The sequence below is a fragment of the Centroberyx affinis genome, unplaced genomic scaffold, assembly GCF_046629955.1.
Source record: "Centroberyx affinis isolate AG114_WGS23_722 - 3 ecotype Tasmania unplaced genomic scaffold, CSIRO-AGI_Caff_v1 ptg010090l_1, whole genome shotgun sequence".
NCBI lineage: Eukaryota > Metazoa > Chordata > Actinopteri > Beryciformes > Berycidae > Centroberyx > Centroberyx affinis.
The window spans coordinates 14,336-38,078 of record NW_027284734.1 but is presented as its reverse complement, the minus strand read 5'-3'; the positions used below and the strand labels follow the sequence as shown (position 1 = coordinate 38,078).

Here is a 23,743-nt window from a genome sequence, read left to right as displayed (position 1 = left end):
GGTTGAAGCTGTGCTAGTTATATCAGTCTGTGCTGAAGGTGGTTTAGTTCGTAGTTTACATCATGCTGTGTTGGGGCTGCTGTTTTAGTTTGTTAGGTTATTAGCTGACAGAGAGCGGAAACCGACTGGGGTCTTGCCCATAGTTGGAAATGTCTGTGCCTGTGGAATCGCCCCTGTCATTCCCTAATAAGAACGCATACCCACACAGTCTGCTAGCCTGTTAGCATGTACCCTGTTAGCCGATGAGCCTCTTACTTTGTTAGCCTGTTTGTTAGCCTCTACTGACAGCTGGTTAGTCTGTTAGCCTTTTAGCCTGCTGTGTTAGCGTGTGCAGTCACAGGGACAGCTGATGTACCGACCTGACACCGACCGACTAGCTACTCGACACTTAACGTTAGCTGTCAACGTCGCTTTGCTCCTGCTACTTTTCTCAGGTATGTCAGTCTCTTGTGTATTTTATGTAATAGGTGGGTTAGCGTTAGTTCTCATTTATGTCAGTCTGGTGTATTTCATGGGCTGGTTAGTTGTCGTTAATACAAACAGTGAGACAGGGTCGGTCGGTCGGTCGGTCGCACTGCTCTATTGTAAACGGACCGTTTCCAGAGCTTTCTGCATGTTGAATGACCATTAGCCTAGACACCTATTCTACGGAGAGAAACTTACCTCCAAACTGTATTTAAAAATGTGGCAGTTTAAAGGGTGGCGGTACCCCCAGTTTCAGTCCCTCTCCGCCTACCCCACTTTATCGGTAAAAGTATAAACAACTTGGGGCATGATGTAAGAGCCTTTACAAAACGTTAGCAGTCGGTCTTCAATTCGGCACGCATCGAATACACCAAGCAACACTTTTTCTTTTCAATAAAATATAAACTTATGCCCCCCAATGTTCTTCCACCAAAATGCACCGTGTAGGGCGGTAGCGAGCTTCTAAAAGTCGAGAATTTATTGAAATTAAGTTCTGCTTGGTAGTAATCTATAAGCCGAATTTACCAGAAGACGCTATTTATTCGTAAAAGGTCTTAAGTAATATTCTATCAGGTATGTACGCTTGCCGATAAGGAACACAACATTAAAGTGAAATATTTTGTAATGGAGTTTGGCGTACCCCCAAGAGAACGTAATGGAAAGCCCTACAACAGCACTGTCATGTCAGAAATGGATGCTGTTATGTGTTGGCTGTTGGCAGGCACTGACAGTATGGTTCACTGGTGTCAGTGTAGCGATACTGCCACTGGAACCAGCAGGTTTGGGATCAGATATACAGTATAGTGACAAACTGGCAGCAGACTGACTGACACTATGCAAAATAATGTACCACTGTATAGCACATTGCAACACAATGTAACACAATTTAACAATATAGCAATAAAGCACCATGTAAAAATAGACAGACAGCTGTGTTTCAATATGGTGCACTAGTCATTCCTGTGAAGTACTGAAACTAATACAGACCTGTTATATGAGTTTTTACATACAGTGAGCTTGCATTGTTTTATACCTTTGAAATAATTATACCCAATAACTCATGTCATGTGACAACCTCATAAGGCCAATTTGTTGGAGTTCCATATTTTAATTTATATTGAAAGATTCCATGGTCCTACAACAGCAAAATGTAACCCATCAGGTTTCCTGAAGGCAACAGGTCATTTCCAAAGAATACTGAAATAGATTTTCTCAAGTAGAAGTGTTTCTTGTGTTTAGTTCAAGTCAGATTAAAAGTAGCTGTCCAGAAAATGACAAAAATAAGAGGAGCTCACTAAAAAAGTTCACTCATTAATATTGTATGCACGTTCTACAATTGTTGGTGCATTATTTAACAGATTCTGTGTTGGCATGGTCCTTCCAAACAATTTGATGCGCCATTATCAGCTCAAGGTTTAGGGATGGTTCCTTTTTATAATCATCTCAACAGAATTCTCTCAAGTCAGAATTCATTATGGAATCTAAAATCCAGAATTACTGTTTTACTGTAAATGACAGATCTTAGTATACCCAATACTCTTGTATGTAAAAAGATGCTACTTAAGAAGAAGAGTGAAGGAATACAAAAATTCTCATATAGGAGTTACAGTACAGAGATGCTGTTGTGAGCAGTAGGCCAACGTTTAACACTTTTGATCAACAATAAATAGCCTGAGCTATGATGCATAAACTTAGGCAGAATGTGTATACTATATTGTTTTTGTCAACAGTTTGTAATAGATATGCTTTACCATTTGGTTCACAGTGTAGGAGCTTGTCCTTACAGCAGGTCATCCACAAGAAGAGAGTCACATTTACCTTCCTGTCTAAGCACAGAACTTGAACAGCATACTGCATTTGCCCAACATAGGCAACATGTAAAAACACATGCAAATCATTTTATTACAGATACATGGGCAGATATCGGTGTCAAACAGACTACAAAGGTACATTGAAGTCAAAATGTCATACTGTTAGTGTATGTACCTTTTTCTGCAGTGGTTGTTTATTGCATTTGGAACAAAGGCTACTTTGCACAGCCACAGCTTTAGCTGTAATGCTGTCGCAGCATCAAAACACTTCAGCGCTCCGCCAGGCTAAATAACTTGTGGAATGCTTGTTGCTACCAAAAAAAATGGACCTTGGTCTTATTTGGGATGCTGTGTTCACTGTCCAAAGCATGCTAGGGAGTCCAGGAAACACCCTAACATCTCCACCTATGTGTCTAAAGTGTTAGGAGTGAAGGCTGTGTTGCTGTGATGATATGTCTTTTGGTAGAATACTGTTTTCCTGCAGGTTATTATTAGTCAGGCCCCACTGAAAACACTGCTATATAAGGCCATCATTCTAGAGCTGTTCATCACACAGCACCTCACTCAGCCAAAGTGACTTTTTCCCTTGGATTTAGGCTATCTGGCTTTCTCGAAATAACCGTATGCAGCCAGATAGCTGGATATTTAGGCCTTGGTGTTTTGACTGGGGTCAGGGTTATTTTGGGAACTGGTTCTACCCCATATCTCATAATTACAGTCAGTCCCAAATAGTCAACAAGTGATAATGTTTTCTGTTTTTAGTCAGTCTGTAACCGCTCTGTCACCCATTGACCTGTGTGGCCTCAGAGGCTGCTGAGTGTATTGATCCAGACAGATCTGCAGTGGACACATTTAAATAGCCTAACCTTCATCAGGCTGGGCCAATGATCAGACTGTCCACAGACTGATCCATGGATTGAAAATAGTGTCTGAAGGCCAATACTCAAGTGTCCTAATGTGACCAAACTGGATGGATATTCAGTAAGTACAATGCCGTCAGAAAGTGTTCAACCCCCGACTTTTTCTGCATCTAGTGGTGTTGCAGACGGAATACAAAAGGCATTGAACTGGTGTTTTTTGTCCATAATTTTCATAAGTGGCATGACATATTTTTAGACATTTTTGCAATTGTATTGGAAATGGAATTAGAAATATCTAATTTAAGTAAGTATTCAACCCTCTTGGTGAATAATTTGCAGAAGCACCTTTGGCGATTACAGCTTCCAGTCTTTTTGGATGCGCCTGGATGAGTTCAAATTCAGTCAAGTTGGATGGTTTTTGTACCTTCCCCAGATCCCTGCCTCCTCGCAATTCTGTCTCTGAATCCTGCAAACAGTTCCTTGCACTTTATGTTTCTGCTCTGACATGCTCTCTCACCTGTTGGACCTTATTTAGACGTTTGTGTTTTGATCTGAATCGTGTCCAGTCAGTTGAATCAGCCACAGGTCAATTCAAAAGTTGTAGAGAAATCGCAAGTACACTTGGACGAATTTGGATGCACCTTTTTGATCTGTGAATAAAAGCATTCACTTTGACATTCTGGGTTCTTGTGTGTTGATCAATGACAAAAAAAACCCTGAATTTAATCCATATTGATTTGGGCTTTAACGCAACAAAATGTGGAATAAGTCAAGGGGGTTGAATCATTTCTGAAGGCATTGTTGTAGTATTTATATCCTGGAATCACAACAGACTCTGAATCTTTCTTGTTCTCTAATCTTGATTCAGGACAACTTAATTGGTTCCTTGGTAGTGATGAATGGAAACACCTTGTTCCACACTATGACATGTATATTGAGCTTTATTCACATTAATGAAAATCTCTAAATAGCATTGTATTTTTATTTTAATGTACCTTGAACCAATGCAAATGAAAGAAGGCCCAGACAATTTTAGATATTTACTATGGCCAAGTTAATAAAATGGTGCTCAGTACCCTCATTTGTTTCATTATTCCAATGGTCCAATGGTTTCCTTGATTGGAAAACTGAATGTGTGCTTGAATTACAATACCAGCCAAGTTGTATCTGTTATGCTTCAGACAAAAATATTATAAAGTATAATTTAATGTGTACGTTTTTCATTTTCGGCTGAAAAGAAATTGTCAAGGTTACTTGGCTTGTAGGATGTATAATATGCTAACTCCTCCAGCTTCTTCTTTCTGTCTGTCTCTTTTTATTTCTGTTTGCCTTTCTCTCTCTCTCTCTCTCTCTCTCTCTCTCTCTCTCTCTCTCTCTCCCTCTCTCTCTCTCTGTGATCAGATCATCAGTCTCACCACTAGATGGGTGTCATTCCACATACAGCTCTCCTCCATGTATTTCCAGTGACCACAGATACAGTACACTCAGTATCCACTTTATTAGCTACACATAGCTGGTGCTGGGTACTAAGAGGCCTAATGTGAGCCGACAAAACATTCTCCCCACTGTTACACCACCAGCAGCCTGTGCTTTTCATATCAGGCAGGACGGATCCATGGATTCATGTTAACCTGTTGGCATGTGACAACAGAAACTAGGATTCATGTTGTTAACCTGTTAGCATGTCACAACAGAAACCAGGATTCATGTTGTTAATTTGCCATTAGCAAGTTGCAACAGAAACCAGGATTCCTGCTGCGAACCTGCCATCAGCTTGTCACAACAGAATCCAGGATTCATGCTGTTAACCTATTCCAAACTATATATGTGTCCTCTGCACAGCCATGCATTTCATCTAAAGTGCTGCTGATTGCAGGTATAAGCAATGTATAAGTACACTACTGCACACTGCTGATAATCTAATCCAGTGATTCTCAACCTTTTTCATATCAAGGACCCCTAATTTAGTCCACATTAGAACCACAGACCCCCATTTGATGAGATTTTGTCTCTCGTACCCAAATCTGAGAATATTTTTATTGTCAGATATGATTTTGTCCAGAATTCCGTGACTGTCTGTATTGTAGGTAGCGAGATAACAGTGAAACTATGATCAACACAGTCATTCTTCCACATTCTCTAATTGTGTTAACGTTTTGTAAATGAAATAATGGTGAAGTTTAACAATTCATCAATTTGCTGGGGACCCCCTAGAACCCCCTCAAGGACCCCTGGTGGTCCCCGGACCCCACGTTGAGAACCACTGATCTAATCTAATCATTCTTTATGCCCCTACTCTGTTTTGGAACAAAAACTCCCCACCCATTGGACTTTCGACACACGGCCAATACCCCTTTACATTTTCAACTTCTCAACAGTTTGTGCTGTCCCTTGGAGTGGGTGGTACTGCTATGAGGAACTAAAAAAGCAATTGATTTGATTACACTGTTAATTTTACCAAACAAACAAGTAAGCTAGTAGCGTACGCAAGCATCACTCAGTCTTGTTAGCATTGGGCAAACTGAAGAAATTCCACACTTGTTCTGCAGACCTGCTTTGCTAGTTCAGTCTAGTTGTAACTAAAATGGAAAAACAAAAATGTGTCACGCATGCTTTAGCCACTGCATTTGAGAAGCTTAGTGAGACTGTAGCTGTAAGCGAGCGAGCATCACTCAATACAAGGTGAGAGAGCGCTGTTTGACCGGCTGATTGACTGACTGACCTGAATTTGGCTCATGACACGGCAGAGGGGGGCAAGTCATCTTTGCGACAGTGACGTAAAACACTACCATTAAGGCAGTGGTTCTCAATGTGGGGTCCGGGGACCACCAGGGGTCCTCGAGGGGGTCCCAGGGGGTCCCCAGCAAATTGATCTATTGTTAAACTTCAGCATTGTTTCATTTACAAGAAGGTAACACAATTAGAGAATGTAGAATGACTGTTTTGATCATAGTTTCTCTGTTATCTCTCTACCTACAATACAGACAGTCATGGAATTCTGGACAAAATCATATCTAACAATCAAAATATTCTCAGATTTGGGTCCAAGAGACTAAATTTAATCAAATGGGGGGCTGTGACTCTAATGTGGACTAAACCAGGGGTCCTTGATATGAAAAAGGTTGAGAATCACTGCATTAAGGGACTCAAGGGGTCGCCATCAAATGTCAGATTCTACTGGTAGCAGCTTTAATGCCGCATTAACTCAGCATCTGGCCCATTCTAAAGTAATTTAGTGTAACAGTAACTGAATCTCTCAACCTTTATACTTACACTTATGTTTTATACTTATGCTTTATTCGCTCACTGGAGGAGTGAGCTATTTGCGTAAGAGAGGTGTACCGAATAACGTGGATATTGATGTACCAACACACACAAATAACACAAATCACACACACAAACAGATGCTTGCTGTGTCACAGAATAATACAACTCCTGTGCTCCTCTTTCTCTTTTCCTCTCTCTCTCTCTCTCTCTCTCTCTCTCTCTCTCTCTCTCTCTCTCTCTCTCTCTCTCTCACCCTCTTCAGTGTGAGTGTGTGTGTCATGGCGGTCCTCCTCAGACGTGGGCTCTGCCTGGCCCTCCATCGCGCCCTCGGGCACGGCAGCAGCTCAGGCCGCCGCCCTGCACTGCCTGCCGCTCTGCTAGGTAGAGTAACCTGCTAGCTGTAGTGGCAATATCTTTAAATTTGACCATTTTCATGCCTAAGATAAAAAAAAAAAAAAGGCAAGTATTCAGTATTTCCCCCAACATTTTGGAAAAACCTCTGAAACAGCATTTAGACCACACTAAAACTCTCCATTCAAACCCATATAATACTATAATAATAATAGTAAACAATACAATAAACGGTAACACTTTACAATAAGGGTACATTAATTAAGGGTTAGTTAATGCTTAATAAGCATTAACTAACCCTTAATTAACAGTTAACTAATGTGTCTGGTAATCATTTACTAATGGTGTTCATGTTAACTAAGGTATTAATTTATACATTATTTAATAGTCATCTTTATAAACTATTAAATAATGTATAAATTAATACCTTAGTTAACATGAACACATTAGTAAATTACACATTAGTTAACTGTTAATTAAGGGTAAGTTAATGCTTATTAAGCATTAACTAACCCTTAACTTAGTGACCCTTATTGTAAAGTGTTACCCAATAAACAATAATAAAATATATTCATGTTTACTTGTGTGGAATCTGTTGCATTAGAATCAGGTAGAGTTAAAAACCAGTGTAGTATTGATCAATCGTACAATAAATATGTAATCAATCAATCAATCACTGCATCACATCCATCATATCAGACTGGATCAGATCCCATTTTTAATAAAAGGACAATATCGGCCCCATATATCTGTCTAACCCTAATTTTCACCTATGCTTTTTTAAAGACTTTGTGTTTTAACATGGAGGCCTGTATACTGAAGTGTCCCACCCAGGGGGTTTTGTGTGTGTGTGTGTGTGTGTGTGTTGGTGCTACAGTCACTGCATTGGGCATTGTAAAGAGTGATGGTTCATTATGAAGCTCTCTGGTTCAAATCTCAAATCTCTTCTTTGTGTTTCCTCGTGTTGTACATCATCATCATCACCATCATGTTATTCAAAACAGAGCGGGGATTCTTCATGATGGCTTTGTTGCAGCCACATATTGTACTACGTCCTGTGAATAATCCTTTGCAGCTTTCTAACTGTCATAATATAGACCTCAAATGCTTCAAGTCACAATGAAACAGCACTTTGAGAGCATCTTGCTTGCATAATTTGACGTATTTCCCATTGAAACAGGATGTTGGGGCCGAGCATAACACAGAGAGAGATTATTCAGAAGTGTAAACCGATGGGATATCCGTCGGGGAGAGAGAGGGATGGGAGGGGTGGAGGGGGGGATTGTTCAAAAATCTGTGACGGTATTATTGGTTGGAATTTTTTATGCATACCTGCTGGCCAGGGAGGAAAAGTATTGGGATTTTGACGTAGAAAGACAAGTTATTTATTGTTAAATAGATGTATATTATTATTATTAGGGCTGGGTTTAAAAAATCGATTTTCCCATTCAAACTGATCTTCATTTGAATGATCCGATATCGATTCATAGCATCCCGAGATTGATCTTTTAATATATGCCCAATATATACCTGTAGAGTCTGTAGAGCTGCACAACTTGCACTATATTGTGTTGACTGCTGTAGTGTGTTGGTCATGTTAAATAAAAAGTACATTAATGTAACTGCTTTGGGGTCAATTCTAAATGTAAACATTAATATTTTTAATAATGCACCAGGTTAGTGGTTTCCTTGTACAATTTACAGCATTAGTTCTCTGAGAATCTCTTTCATATCCGAGCAAAATTTATATTGTAACTGAAATATCCCTAACCGAATCGATATTGAATCGAATCGAATCAAATTGGAAATCGAATCGAATCGGGAAATCAGTGGCGATACCCAGCCCTAATTATGACATGGAAAATTGTCTAACAAGGTGAAAAGTATTTTTTTTAATTTCATTGTGACTTTGATGTTCTTTTAACTCATCCTCTCTCCCAGTGGCGAAAACGCTTTCCACTGACTGACCTGCAATGTGCAATTAAGTGGAAAAAAGTACTAAAAACAGGCTGTACTCATGACTTCTGTCTTTCTAGGTTCTCTGTCCATGTTCCTCATGTCCGTTAACCAGCGTCCCGAACTCTGCATGAAAAGGGGGGGGGGGGAATCCCGAACAGACTCCTCATCTCATTCCTAACACTGTATTTAACGTCTTGACCCCGTGTTGTCTTGTGTTGTCTCTCTCTCTCTCTGCCTGCCCCCCCCCCCCCCATATCCCCCATCTCCTTCTTCCAGCCCCGAGCCTCGGTTGTTGCCCCGCCGGGGGGGTAATTTGGTTCTAGTGGCGGGCGGCGCGTCTTCTCTCCAGCAGCCATGTCGGGCTTCAATCTGCTGCATCTGATCAGCAAGAGTCAGCCTGTAGCTCTGAGGCCCTGCGGTCTTCCCTCAGGTCCACTGACTGGGTGCTGTGTGCCTGCTGTGCTCTGCCTCTCTAAAGCCCTAACACCTTGCTGCCGCTCGGGGGTGTGTCAGCGTTGTCTTTATCGTGTGTGTGTGTGGAGTGATATTGTAAACTGCTGAAAAACCCACCAAGTGTTCCTGTGGGGAACTGTGAGAATTCGAGAACTCCCAAATTGGACCAATTCAGAGCATGAAACAAATGATCGGGACAAAAGTTTGTAACGGGAGCAGACAGGGACTTTTTTGCTCATAAGAAGTAATTTCACAGTGGTCTAGAGATGAGAAAATCCTCTGCATTAGCCCACTTTTCTGATGATGCAAAAGCTTCAAGACATTCAAGAACTTAAGATGGTCCATAAGTCGTCTGAGTTCAGAATCCAGTGAGTTTTTCAGCAGTCGGCAGCCCTGCTCTCACATTCTGCCATGCTCTCTCTTCTCACCTTGTACTAGGGCTGGGCGATATGGACCAAAAATCATATCTCTGTATTTTTTAGGCTGAATGGCGATACACGATATATATATCTCTGTATTTTCTACGAAGTGGGCTAAATGTTCAGTTGTAAGTAGGGCTGGGCGATATGGACAAAATCAAATATCACAATACTTTTTTGACCAAAAACCTTGATATCGATATTGCGACAATATTGTCGGGATGACTATTGGTGCTTTCACAAAATATTTACACAATGAGATTTTTGATAAATAATCATCGGTAATGTGGATATAATGACTAAGTGGGTAAAGGCAAATAATAGAACAGCTAGAACAGTCTGGTAAGTTCAGAAAATGACATCACTTTACTGTAATGCAGCCTTTAAAACCAGTTATGCCATATCACGATATTACAATATCCAAAATCTAAGACGATATCTAGTCTCATATCACGATATTGATATAATATCGATATATTGCCCAGCCCTACCTTGTACAGCTGCGATTTCAGTTGCTCGTGGAAGTAACCAATAACTCACGGCTTGCCTCCCTTGCAGCTTGCATGCACTGTGTGGTTTTTAGTTAACGTTTTGCTTTACTAATTTCCACTTTATCTGAAAAGGTTTGCACCATTTTTTTTTTTTTGTACCTCATAGGTCCAGAAAGCTGCTGGTTCATCATCTGTTTCTTTCTGTATTTAGAGTCTGACTGACTGGAATATTTAATGCCAGCTATCAGCGTGTGTCTCAGAAGCAGAGTTGACTGATCTGTGACCGTACTCTCACGGACAGTTGGATAAATTCATTGTATGTGGCTCCAACGCCTAAAAAAACAATGTTTTGATCGCGTTTGATGAAAAAGTCACATTTCTAGTGCAGTCTGCCTCTCACGGACTCCCTGATTTGGAGCGGTAAAAACCACCTTCAGGGAAAGAGCGAAGGCGAAGCAGATAAAAAAGAGGGTCAGGGAAGGAGTTTGACAAGTTAAAATAAGCACAAGGAGGTAGTGGAGAACAAACCTTGCTTACAATTAGGAAACAATATTTACACTTGAGGTTGAAAAGCCAGGATGTCGGAAAAGTGTGCTAATTTAGAGGCTGACCTCGAAGTGCACCAAGTCTAAATAATTTGCAGGCTACGGTGCGGGGCACATTCCAACTGGGATGCCTGTGAATGGGGGGCTTCAGGGGCTCTAAAGTCTGAAAAAAGAAAAAAACACCCAAGTACCCCCCCCCCCCCCCGCCCCCCTTTCTCTTTGTTCACACTCCTCTCCAAAAAGGGAGCGGGACATTTAGTTGTAGCTACACATTTCCACAATGTGAAAAGGGGGGCGAGTAAGGAAGGTAGAGCCGCAAACCACCTTCATTCCTTTGAATCCCCTTCTCATACCTCAACCCCCCTTGTGTGTCAAAAGTAACTTTCTACCCGCGGGACGGAGCCGGGGGCATCAATGGACTCTATTCACTGACGAGGCCTTTAAAGTCCCCATTATTTGTTCCATTCACATGGTTTCAATCTTTTTTTTTTTTTTTTTTTTGGGGGGGGGGAGTCTCCACATACTCGCATACCCCAACCCCAACCAGTGACTCGGTCGACAGGCTCCGTATGGGGGGGGGGGGGTCACTGCAAAAAAAAAAAAAGGAAAACGGAGCACATCCTTTTAAGAAACAGTGGGACACGGTAGGCGTAGAAATAATGGCAATGGTTTCTTAATGAAGACAGCAGGAGCAGGCGGTGGCAAAGACGTGGTACATTGCCAGGAAATTGCGGTCCAATTCACTTTTACTTAAGACGACGGTCGTGTCTCGTTAACTAAATGACATACAGATGGACGTCCTTCCATCCCCAGTGTTGGTTACTGCTACACCAGGGAGGAAAAAATGTTTATTTCCTATTTTTAGGCTTCGAAGTGTTCCACAAGTTTTTTTTTCAAAATAAGCTGGATGTGTCCCTCTCCTTGTGCCAAGCAGGGCCGGTGCTCCCAAAAGTATTTCTTTCATAGTAAGCCAGCCAGACAAAGATGGTTTTAGCGCCCGGTTATTTTTGGGAGCCCCTGGCCCTGGGAACAGCAAAGAGGCTGCAGGGTTGTTATACCAAGGAAATTGACTAATATTTATACCTTCAACTCATCGGGGTAGATTGCATTTTTCTTTCTTATATCTTTCTTTTAGGACAGTCGTGAAACAATGTCCGTAGATGCTAAGAAACATTGTTTCGCTTCATAACCACTGAGCAGAAATAGATCGTGTTACTGACCTATAACAGCATCTAACAGGCCTCGTAATGCAGCATTAACTCACCCAAACCCCACATTTTATATTGGCTTGTGGTTTGCCCAATGACATGCTCTGGCTGTAGCACATCTTTACTCTCCATGCACAGACACAACACAGAATCACTGGTGTGTAAACTCAGAATCAATAGTATACTTGCTTAAGAAATGAAATGGGTGCATGCATTTGTATTGTGATGCAGTATACAGTTTGTTAAAAAGCTGTGTAGCCCTTCTAGCTCCAAGCTTTCTTTTTCAGCACTGTTTACCATAGGAAATGCAGCGTAATCACACCAACATGAAATCAACAGAGTTGGAAAATGCAACCAAAACAACTATACGAGCTCTATTTGATCTGGCCAGAGAGGAACTAGTGGTCTGTTGGCCCTTGTTTTGACCCCCAGAGGGAGGTCAGTGCATGAGCATGGTGTTGAGACAGAGGAGTGGGAGGGCCAGTTTGTAGTACAATGGCCAGGCATAAGGGATAGTGTAGTAAGTGAAGTAGTGACATGCGGCCCTTCCCTCCCCAGTCTCTGCAGAAGACTCTGATAGTAATTTTTTTTTTTTTTGTCCTCCCTGCCTCCCCCCCCCCCCTTCAGGAGCATGTCGTACCAAGAAGACGTGGCCGGTGGGCTTCCCTCAGGAGGAGCTGAGGAAGCGCCTGACGCCGATGCAGTTCCACGTCACCCAGGAGAGAGGGACCGAGAGGTAGGGGGGGGAAGACACTCGGAATGAGGCTTGAAGATCTGATTTCAATTCTTTACATTGAATCACGCTGAATGTCAAGTGTTAACCTTTTTTCCATCATAAAAGCAAGAGAAAGTAGAGTATTACCTTTACTACCTTCTGTAATATAAAACATGGAGACGTGGCTCAAGCAATTAGGGCTTCAACTAACAATTATTTTCATTGTCGATTATTTTCTCGATTAATCGATTAGTTGTTTGGTCTATAAAATGTCAGAAAATGGTGAAAAATGTGGATCAGTGTTTCCCAAATCCCAAGATGACGTCCTCAAATGTCTTGTTTTGTCCACAACCCAAAGATATTCAGTTTACTGTCATAGAGGAGTAAAGAAACCAGAAAATATTCACATTTAAGAAGCTGGAATCAGAGAATTTGGACTTATTTTTCTTAAAAAATTACTCAAACTGATTAATCGATTAGCAAAATAGTTGGCGATTAATTTAATAGTTGATAACTAATCGATTAAGCGTTGCAGCTCTACAAGCAATATGGGTTTTTTAAAGCTGATACTAATATATATACAGTACTGTGCAAAAGTCTTAGGCATATGTCAAAGAAATCCATAAAGTGAAGATGCTTTCAAAACTAATGAAATGAAAAGTTTCTGAATATCAAAAATTTACAGCAGTCTACTGACACACTAATGCAGAAAACAAATAAACATCTAAGACTTCTAAGAAATTTATATAAAAAATCTAGGGTGCCTAAGACTTTTGCACAGTACTGTATATATATTCTATCTATTTAAATTTGACCATTTTCATGCCAAAACATGCCTCTGAAACAGCATTTAGACCAGTGGTTCTCAACGTGGGGTCCGGGGACCACCAGGGGTCCTTGAGGGGGTTCCAGGGGGTCCCCAGCAAATCGATGAATTGTTAAACTTTAGCATTATTTCATTTACAAGAAGTTAACATGACTAGAGAATGTAGAAGAATAACTATTTTCGTCATAGTTTAAGGAATAGTAAAGGAATCCTGGACAAAATCATATCTAACAATAAAAATATTCTCAGATTTGGGTCCGAGAGACAAAATCTCATCAAATGGGGGTCCGTGGTTCTAATGTTTACTAATTTAGGGTCCTTGATATGAAAAAGGTTGAGAATCACTGATTTAGACCATCATGGGACACTAAAACTCATTGAAAGCCCAACTAATGAAGTTCTTTTGGGCGGGTTAGTAGCTCCTTAAGGCCGGGGCAGGATGACACTGAGGAGTAAAATCATATTTGCACCTCAATATCGGTGAAAAAACCAATGTATCGGTCTAACCGCAATGTCTTGTGTTCACGGCACATGGCATTTGGCTGTGAGATCAGACTGTGCTCCATCTGCTGGCATTATTTAGCCACATTCCTCTGTCAAACCGATCTCAAAGCCTGGCTGACTTATCCTACAGGCCCAGAGGTGACCGCGAGCTATCTAGTGAGCGGGGCAAAAAAAAACAAAAAACATCGATAGAGATGTTTGCCAAAAATAATAAAGGAACTCAGTGACTCCATCCCTCCGCCCTCCTCTAACCCCGGCAATCCACACGTGAGGAAGGTATTTATCGGCTCATTTGCGGAAGGAATGTCAAAAATGCCCAATAACCAGCTCTGCGTGGTGGTGGAGGCCCGGAGACGAGGCCTTCGGAGCAGAGTCGGGCTCCTGGCCAGCGACAAAACCCACTAGCCTTTAGTAGCCGACCCAGACGCCAGGCTGCTAAAGGCTAGTGGGTTTTGTATATACTGTGGTCTTAGGTGCTTCACTCCTCCACTTTCATATGTGACGTTTAAAGCTGTCTTTCTTAAAAATGCCCAAAAAAAAAAAAAGACGAACCTGGCATTTTGTATGAATTTATTTGTAGTCTGTGTTGGACTGGTGGTTGTGGACATGCTGATGGTGACTCATTCGTTCACCATGGTGAGCCGTGCAGGTTTACTAACACAGCCTCTCTCTCTCTCTCCGCAGTGCCTTCAGGGGCGAGTTCACAGACCATAAAGAGGACGGAACCTACACTTGTGTCGTCTGCGGTTCCCCGTTATTTCAGTAAGCCGAGTGCTGCACTTTCTGTCTGTGTGTGTGTGTGTGTGTTTTATTAGTACAGCTCTAACTATACTCATCCAGAGCCACTCTCTCTAATTGGTTGAAGAGTCTCCACGCGGCGCCTGACACAAACCTACAGAGATTAATGCTACCTGACAGCACGTCAGACCCATCTAGGGAACCATTACCAGGTCGCCATTTTCCCACAGCTCGATGGAGAGCTTCAAAGGAGGCTGAATTTACAGCCAGAGTTAGCCCATATCTCAGACACAATGTTCCCACAGACCCCCCCCCCCCACCCCCTCCCAGCCTCCAGAAGCATGCAGAGTGCCTCCTTACTGTGGACTTGTACCGGGATACAGGCCGATTGTAACCCCCAGTGGTTCTCAAGAGTCCCCAAGAGTCCGCAGAGTCTTCCAAGCAAACGCTACAGCAGCTGATTTCACTGATCACTTCTTTCTCTCTGGTTGAAGGTGTGTTAAGCAGGGAAATCAGCTGCTATAGTGTTTGGTTGGAATGAAACCTGCAACACTCTTGGACCTCTATGGACCATCATTGAGAACCACTGTCGTAGCCTGGATGCTGCTGTCACTGTACAAAATAATTTTTCTAATGAACATTCTCCTTTTTGCAGGTCAGCCACAAAATTCGACTCTGGATCAGGTAGGTTGATCCCACATACTGTATGTTGGATATGTTCTCAGTAGGGCCGAACAATTAATCGAAATTTTATCGAAATCGCAATATGGCTATACTGCAATTTTCAAATCGCAGGAGGCGCAATATTTGTTAAAGGCGAAATGTGTCAAAATAGCATTTTAAATGAAATATTGTGGTGCTGCAGAGATGTCCTGGCCTACACATCATATTCTACAGACTTAAGAAAACATCTTTGTTTGGTACAGATCCCCGCAAAAATCACACCATAATCATTTTAATACGTTTTTCAATGAAAATGAGAATAATGATGTAAAAATTAGCATTCCCTCTAATATCGCAAATCACATCGCAATTGCAATGTCAGTCAAAATAATCGCCCGTTCTGCCTTCTTAAATACACAGCAGTGAAGGTCACCCGTCGGCATGAGCTAGAGATTAGAGAGCGCAGTCCATCTTGGAAGCGTTTTTATCTGTTGTTTTACACCAGAGAAGCCAAGAGCCTGACCTCACTTCTCCCTTTCTGCTTGATTGCAAGGACAGAGGCTGCTCCCAGTCAGCTGTCTAATGGCTTCTCAGAAGAGAGCAAGAGAAGGCCTTCATGGTCATTAATCTTGGTGAATTACACCTCTGATGTGAAATATCTGGGTGTCTTAAGGAGATTAAAATATTTCCGGAGCGTCCTTTTTAATGAACGGTATCTGGGATTCTGTGATGAAGTTATTGCCTGTAAACATGTGGCTTCTGTCATCGCTAATCCCCAGGAATTCCTCCGCTTTTTTTTAATTGCGGTTGCTTCTCGAACCGCCATTTGTCTTCGCCTGTAATTAGGACATACCTAAAAGAAACGAATGAGTGATGTCATGATGGATGTGAACTTGAGGAACACTGTATATCCAAAGGTGATGTGGTAGGAGGACTGTGAAGGAGTCTGCACTAGGCACTTTTAGACTTTTGTTTGGTTCATGGTGAGTTCTCAGTCCATCTTCTTGCTGAGCTATGGCCTTTTACTTCTTGCTTACCTCATTCCCTGTCTTCTGTGGGATTGTCAAAGGCTCCGAATTGACAAACTAAGTTGGAGTGTGACGAGGTCAACGGGACGAGACAGAGATACATGCTAGGTTCTCAAACATCTGTGGAAAAATTAACTTCGATATAAGATGTTATAGTTCGTCTAAATCGTGGGGTCCGGGGACCACCAGGGGTCCTTGAGGGGGTTCCAGTTGGTCCCCAGCAAACTGATGAATTGTTAAACTTCACCATTATTTCATTTACAAGAAGTGAACACAATTAGACAATGCAGAAGTATGACTGTTTTGATCATAGTTTCACTGTTATCTCTCTACCTACAATACAGATAGTCACGGGATTCTGGACAAAATCATATCGAACAATAAAAATATCCTCAGATATGGGTCCGAGAGACAAAATCTCATCAAATGGGGGTCCGTGTCTAAATGAACCGCTTACTGGTACAAAATAAGGACTCCGTGGCTCAGGGTTTATTTTCATAGAGCAGTTGAAGCATTTTGGCCTGAAAGGAATAAAGGTTTTTCACTTGCACTGTGTCTCTGGGCTCCGAATAGCAGATGGGAACCTCAGTCGAGCACAGCACTCTGTTTCTAGTGAAACCAAGGCTCATATATACCCAATTTCCTGTTTTGTTAGATCTCCCTTACACTGCCCCATTCACTGGGCCACGGGCATGGCGATAAAACTCCATTAGATCAGCGCAGTAACCATCCACCGGGATTCTCCTGCTCTGACTCATAGGATTCCTGTATTCCCCTGAGACTTTTCCTGGGTTCGAGTGGAATTTCATGGCTTTGTAGTTGTGGCCAGGCGACCCCTCCCAGACTGGGGGAGAGGAAAGGGGGTAGATGGCAAGGGCCATGGGTTTCTTCTCCACAGTGGGAGTGTAGGGGAAGGAGGAGGCTGCCGAGTTGTACCACTACTGATAGGACACTTGGCGTTACAGCTTCATGTCTAAGCTTGGCCCGTTTGATGTAGGGGATGCGAACAGTGTTGTGGCATTTGTCATGGTGTGTATTACATCTGATACACTGCACTTAGGGTGAAAGATGAAAGAGGCGAAAGAAACCCAGAAGTGTGTATTGAAGTGCCTTGCTCCTTCCAAAGTGTTATTTTAAGAACTAATTTCACTTTGGTTTATTTGGGATAAAGCTGGTAAAGCTGCAGGGAGTTGGGGCCTAACAGTGAGAATATGACAGAATATACTTTTTCTAGTTCAGCCAATCATGTTATTATATTAGAATAATATAGTATAAAGTATAGCCAATCATGTTAGAGAATTTGCAAATGTTTACCATATTAGCTTGGTTACCCTGATGATTTTTCAATGATTTTGAAAGAATATCTAATTGCGATTATTTTGACTGATATTGCAATTGCGATATGATTTGCGATATTAGAGGGAATGATCATTTTTACATCATAATTCTCATTTTCATTGAAAAACGTATTAAAATGATTATGGTGTGATTTTTTGCGGGGATCTGTACCAAACAAAGATGTTTTCTTAAGTCTGTAGAATATGATGTGTAGGCCAGGACATCTCTGCAGCACCACAATATTTCATTTAAAATGCTATTTTGACACACATTTCGCCTTTAACAAATATTGCGCCTCCTGCGATTTGAAAATTGCAGTAGGCCATATATTGCGATTTCGATAAAATTTTGATTAATTGTTCAGCCCTACCCTCCGATTCTGTTCAGTAATTCTTGGCACCAATTTTTAGCATGATCATTTTTGTAAGAAGTATTGCACTGCAAAACACGACCATATTAACAAGTTGTTTAGTCTCATATTCAGCCTTCAAATCTTATTTTACCTAAAACGAGACAAAATCTGCCAGTGAGGTGATATAACTTGCACGTGTTTCCAGTGCAGTGTCATTTGTTTCAGGATTCCTCTAGAAATGAGTGTCAATACCTTGAAACAACTGGGAAAAATGCAGATCACTGCACTACTATCAGGAAAATGACACTTGATTCTACAAAATTCTTGAAACAAATTGATTTGTATTGGAAACAAGTGAAATTATTTAACCCCATTGGCAGATTTTTTCACTCATTTTAAGAACTACGATTTTAGGACTCAATAATAGACTAAATGACTTGTTAAGATTGAGATTTTTTGCAGTCAATGCAATATCTATGCAATATCTATATCTATACTACCATACTGTTCTGTTAAACTCTGCACCAGGTTACTCCCTATAGATAGTAACCAGTCCAGTACATCAGAGCCAAAGATGTTGCACTAGCATCCCCTTGCACATATTCCTCTCACTTTATTCCAGGATGGCTATATAGAACCTGTCAGGTGGAATTCATGTCCAAAGTGCGGAGGGAGAGATTGTCATATTCTAGTGATCTGCTCTCCAAAACCTCAAACAAATGCCTCTTCATTTTTTTTTAGGTGTTGCCTCCCTTACAGGAAATTGCTTTTCTGCAGCGTTACATTTTAGTTATTTTCCAGCCTTGTGAAACGAGGAAAAAAAAAACAGTGTAGCACTTGTCATTCAGTCCGGGGTCAGCCACGGTTTCATTCAGCTTCCTAAGGGTTTGATAGCAAGGTCAGCATCACTTACTGCAGTGGTTCTCAACGTGGGGTCCGGGGACCACCAGGGGTCCTTGAGGGCATTATTTTGTCATTTTAGAATGACTATTTTGATCATAGTTTCTCTGTTGTCTCTCTACCTACAATACAGATAGTGATGGAATTCTGGACAAAATCATATCTGACAATAAAAATATTCTCAGATTTGGGTCCGAGAGACAAAATCTCATCAAATGGGGGTCTGTGGCCCTAATGTGGACTAAATTAGGGGTCCTTGATATGAAAAAGGTTGAGAACCACTGCCTTACTGTATGATGCAGTTGATGATGTGCCTCAAGGTCAGCAAAATAATCCAGGAGTTACATTATGGCTTAAAGAGACTGAGTTAAGATGGATGTCGATAAGCAGAATCAAGTCAAATTTTTTTAATCTAAAAATCTGGAAATTGGAACAAGTCTTGAAGATTATCCAATACACATATTAGCCATAACAGTCATTGCAGAAAAGTGAATTAACCCCATGTGATTTTCGCTCTTCTTCCCTTGACGACTCCATTAAGCGGGAGCTGGGCTCTGCTGGGGTTTGTTGGTTTCAAAAGTGGCTCTGCAGTGGAAATCAGTGCAGTGGGCCCCTTGGTAGGAAGCTTGAAGCAGAGTGATACCTCTTTTCCTGTGTCGGAGACGGGCCCCGGCCTACCTAGGGAGCTGTGAACGGGACCACCCATCAGGAGCTGCCGCGCCGCTTTGACCTCAACCGGGTTTTATGGGCGACAGAGATTGTCAAGACCCCCATAGCTCAGTGGAAAAGCAGTTGCGAGGAAGAGAGATAGCTCCTCTGATGTGTTTTATTTGGTCTGATTAGACATCAACTCGGCTCAAGTACCCATGAATACTCACTTTGTTTCTTTTTGTATGACCAACAAATTGTGTAGAGATAATGACCGGTTTGTTAGGAAGATGCTAGTCTTCGAAGGTTATGTTAAAAACCTTTACAACTCTTATAATAAAACAGCAACTGCAGCACTGTGACCTGATCCTGGACTAGTTCATGTTGAGATACGAGAATTGAAACGGTCAGTAGGGGGCACTATCTACCTCTCCATCCGGACACTAACACATCAGCCCTGTTTACAGAAACTCTGTCTCTTTAGCCCCCGCAGAAATATGTTTTAGGTTTAACAGTGTCCGTGTTACACGCCGCTCTCCAGTGACGAGGCAGGCCGGGCTCCCCCCCCCCCCCCTTAGGAAACGAAAGGAGAGTCAAACTTGAGTGTCTCGCTGGAACAAACTGCGAAAATAAATGCTCGAGAGCTGGTTTGGCAAACAAAGATGAAGTGAAAGCGGTGACAGAGGAGGAGGGAAAGCGGCCAAGGAGCGTTGGGAAATCCTTGCGTACACATTCACACATGTATTTACTCACAGACAGAGATACGTACGCGCACATGGTACATTTCTCTCCAAGGCTAAGTTCAGCCATCACAGTGTTTAGACAGTGCAGTATGTCCAGTGCTGCTCGGTGAATTATCACTGTCCTCTGCATTGTTATGTTATAGTCTCTTAACTTGTACCTAATATTATACTGTCGTGTGTACAGGCTGGCCGTCTTTCTTTGACCTGGTGAAAGAAGAGTCCGTCAGTCTGTCAGATGATTTCTCCTACGGGATGCACAGAGTGGAGACTACCTGCAGCCAGGTACACAGTACTATCCTACAGTATATTTATATAGAAATATATATGGTTCCTCTGCTACTCATAACCCATCCACAAATCCTTAGAAACTCAGCAATACACGATAGAAACGTCTTTTTCCTTCCGTTTTTTTCCTTTGAGATAGTATCAGAGAAGGGCACCCAGGTGTCTCAGTGGTTATCACTGTGTCCTCACAGCCAGGAGGTTTTGGGTTTGATTCCCGGTGGAGTTTGCATGTTCTCCCTATGTTCTCCTGGGTTTCCTCCCACAGGTCAGGTGGATTAGAGACTCTAAAATTGCCCATAGGTATGAATGGAAGTGTCTGTCTATTTGTGTTAGCTCTAACCCTAACCCTAACCCTAACCCTAACCCTAAACCCTAACATTGTTAGTCCGCCCTCCTCACCCTCAGTTGGTCAAGTTCCCAACCCCAGCGCTTACCACTCAGTCTTGATGAGCTGTCATCTAGCCTGATGGTACAGTTCTACCAATTCCGTCATTTCCACGCTTCCAAGGTAGCAACGCAGCGAGTTTCCAGAAATGTCACGTCCTGTTGGCCGCTCTTGCATTTGCATAAAGTTGAGGTCTAGTCTACTTAGTCTTGTTTAGTCTATTTACTTATTAGTCTACTGCAAATCAGGGGCGTCCAACGTGACTCTCGAAAGTCCCGAAGCTCATGAACAAACTTTTAAACTAGCCATTGTAGATCTAAACTGATGCAAGATTCAGCAACTGCATGGCCTATTTCTCGCTTCAGATATTTTCAGCAACGGATTTCTGTGGACTGTTTAGGTGACATAAGAGAACGTTTCTGAATAAGCCGCCGTGTTTTTCAGCCCAACGCGTTCGTCCAGTCAGGCAGGAGACTTCGGTCCATAGCAGATGAAAGTAACTAGGCTATGCAAACCATCCTGTTAATAGACAACTACTGTTCGTCCAAAGTTTGAAATAAACCCAGGAAGACATTCGATTGTGTTTTAATATTTGGGAGGAATTCATGTTTATATTTAAGAGAAAGAAAGCGCTTGTCAGTCATCTATCGGGACACCGCGGCCAATCTGCAATAAGAAAACGTGTTTCTTCGCTGTTCTTTCTTTTCTTACTGCTTTCCGCCATTATTGTTAGTGCAAAGACTTACCCTCTGTGGCCACTAGCCTCACCTTGATAGCCACAACCAGCTCATTGCTGGCCATGCCCACAGCAAATGGTGTATGCCCCAAAACATCGAAAAGTCAACTTCTGTCCAATGAGGGATTTAGTCACGAACAAACAGGGACACAGACCGATAACGCAGAATATATTTAGTTATTGTTACTATAATGTCAGAGAGTTGCATATTGCAGCTCGTGTCCACTGTCCTCAGTTCAGTTCAACGCGGTGCATTAGGTAACCAATCATCTCACTGTGTTTCAGTGCGGGGCTCATCTGGGACACCTATTCGATGACGGACCACGACCCACAGGAAAACGCTACTGTATTAACTCAGCCTCGCTGGCTTTCCAGGCCCAAGACGCCGCTTCCCCCGCTCCCCCGGGTGCCGGGGCCGGTGCCGGGGCCGGGGCCGCAGGGGCCGGCGGCGGCGGCTCAGCCAGCGAAGGGAAGACGGAGCTCTGAATGAGATTCCTGGAAAGTCTCCAGGAACCGCAGCAAGGCTCAAAAACCGTGGCCCGGACGCATCGGGAAGCCTCCTTTACTTAAAAGATGGCAACGATCTGACATAAATAGAAATGTTAGTGTTTTTTCTTTTCTTTTTTTTTCTTTCTAGTTTGATTCATGATGTCAGACAGGTGATCATATTGAGAAAGGAAGGTTTATGGGCCGGTCGTCAGGCTCCAGACACAGACCAAATATTCTCAAGCGTAATATATCAGCCGGGGGGAACTCCCGATTTTCTGAAATAATGCAGGCCTCCAAAACACCCATCGTGTGGCCACAGTCAAAGCTGCCAGACACCCTCTATCCACTGCTCGCCTTAATTTCCTAGGTCTGTGTAGTAGAATTTGGTCTGCCGATTCAAACGATGGATGCAGTATTGTGTTGCTAGAAATATATCTTTCAGAGGTTTTGATAATATAAGTTGAAGTATTTTATTATTAGAGTATATTGGAGGCTTTTTACTTGGAGTGTAGCCGTGTGTCCTTTCTCTGAGAAATGTTTTATTTTTGAAGTGACATTTGATACTGAGAGGTTGACGATTTAAGGAAAACCCTATGCAAGTGCTCCTGCGAGCAGTAAAATAAGCATCAAGCCGAGAACAAAGCATTCTTTCAAATAAAACGGAACAGATGACAAATGTTTAGTCTGAACACAAAATGTAGCATGGCTTCTTTAGGGCGCTTTCTTCGCTCCTTCGCCTCTTTCGGTGCTTTGTGTTTGTTGAGTATTTTCCCTTTTTTTGATTCACGGGTTACACTGAGAACAGTTGTTGAATAAAAAGATCTAGATACCGCTTTTTATGACTTCCTCGTTTCTTTTTGGTGGATATCTTGTTTATCTCAAATCAAACCTATCTTTGGTTGGCTTGTTTCTCATTATTGAACGACTCCTTACATTTGCAGAGCTCTACACCTTTGTTTAGATCAGTGATTCTCAACCTTTTTCATATCAAGGACCCCTAATTTACTACACATTAGTCTCTCGGACCCAAATCTGAGAATATTTTTATTGTTAGATATGATTTTGTCCAGAATTCCATGACTATCTGTATTGCAGGTAGAGAGATAACTATGATCAAAACAGTCATTCTTCTACATTCTCTAACTGTGTTAACTCGTAAATGAAATAATAGCGAAGTTTAACAATTCATCAATTTGCCGGGAACCCCCTCGAGGACCCCCTGGTGGTCCCCGCACCCTACGTTGAGAACCACTGGTTTAGATGACACTGAAACACTCATAGCACTCATACTAGGGAATCACCCTGTTGCTGTCCATGTATCTCCGGACCGCATTCCCAAACAGGAGGATCCCTGTGCGCTGGTGGGAAATGCTTTTTCCACCCGCCGAACAGTTTTCCGAGCTGCCAGAAGTCGGCTGCAGTAAAACTTTAGAGAGGCTGTTTTAAGAGGGGTCGCCCAGAGGTCAGCAGACTGGCCCGCCGGTCGGGACAATGCCACGCTATCATGTGTCAATACTAGTACAATGCAGCGCTAGGTGTCGGTGGTGGCATGCTTTTTCCATAC

The 23,743-nt window shown here is 42.2% G+C and overlaps 1 protein-coding gene across 3 annotated transcripts; it reads left to right on the top strand.

Annotated features, from left to right (window-relative positions):
- The first annotated feature begins 213 nt into the window (after positions 1–213).
- On the top strand, positions 214–23,011 carry msrb3 (methionine sulfoxide reductase B3). 3 transcript variants are annotated; one of them, XM_071514812.1, is made up of 7 exons: positions 321–434; positions 6,666–6,784; positions 12,457–12,565; positions 14,559–14,636; positions 15,268–15,296; positions 20,469–20,566; positions 21,976–23,011. In XM_071514812.1, the coding sequence occupies exons 2-7, from the start codon at positions 6,682–6,684 to the stop codon at positions 22,174–22,176; spliced, it is 618 nt and encodes a 205-aa protein (XP_071370913.1). In that variant the 5' UTR covers positions 321–434; positions 6,666–6,681; the 3' UTR covers positions 22,177–23,011. The 3 variants fall into 3 exon arrangements, with proteins under 3 accessions (XP_071370914.1, XP_071370913.1, XP_071370915.1); XM_071514814.1 differs by lacking the exon at positions 6,666–6,784 and adding an exon at positions 8,990–9,143 and having other exon boundaries at positions 325–434; XM_071514813.1 differs by lacking the exon at positions 6,666–6,784 and having other exon boundaries at positions 214–434.
- The last annotated feature ends 732 nt before the right edge of the window (positions 23,012–23,743 follow it).

Coding starts and splice junctions, on each gene's coding strand:
- msrb3 (XM_071514812.1), top strand. CDS start 6,682: ATGGCGGTCCTCCTCAGACGTGGGCTCTGCCTGGCCCTCCATCGCGCC. Junction 14,637..15,267: donor TGCGGTTCCCCGTTATTTCA/GTAAGCCGAGTG, acceptor TCCTTTTTGCAG/GTCAGCCACAAAATTCGACT. Junction 20,567..21,975: donor TGGAGACTACCTGCAGCCAG/GTACACAGTACT, acceptor ACTGTGTTTCAG/TGCGGGGCTCATCTGGGACA.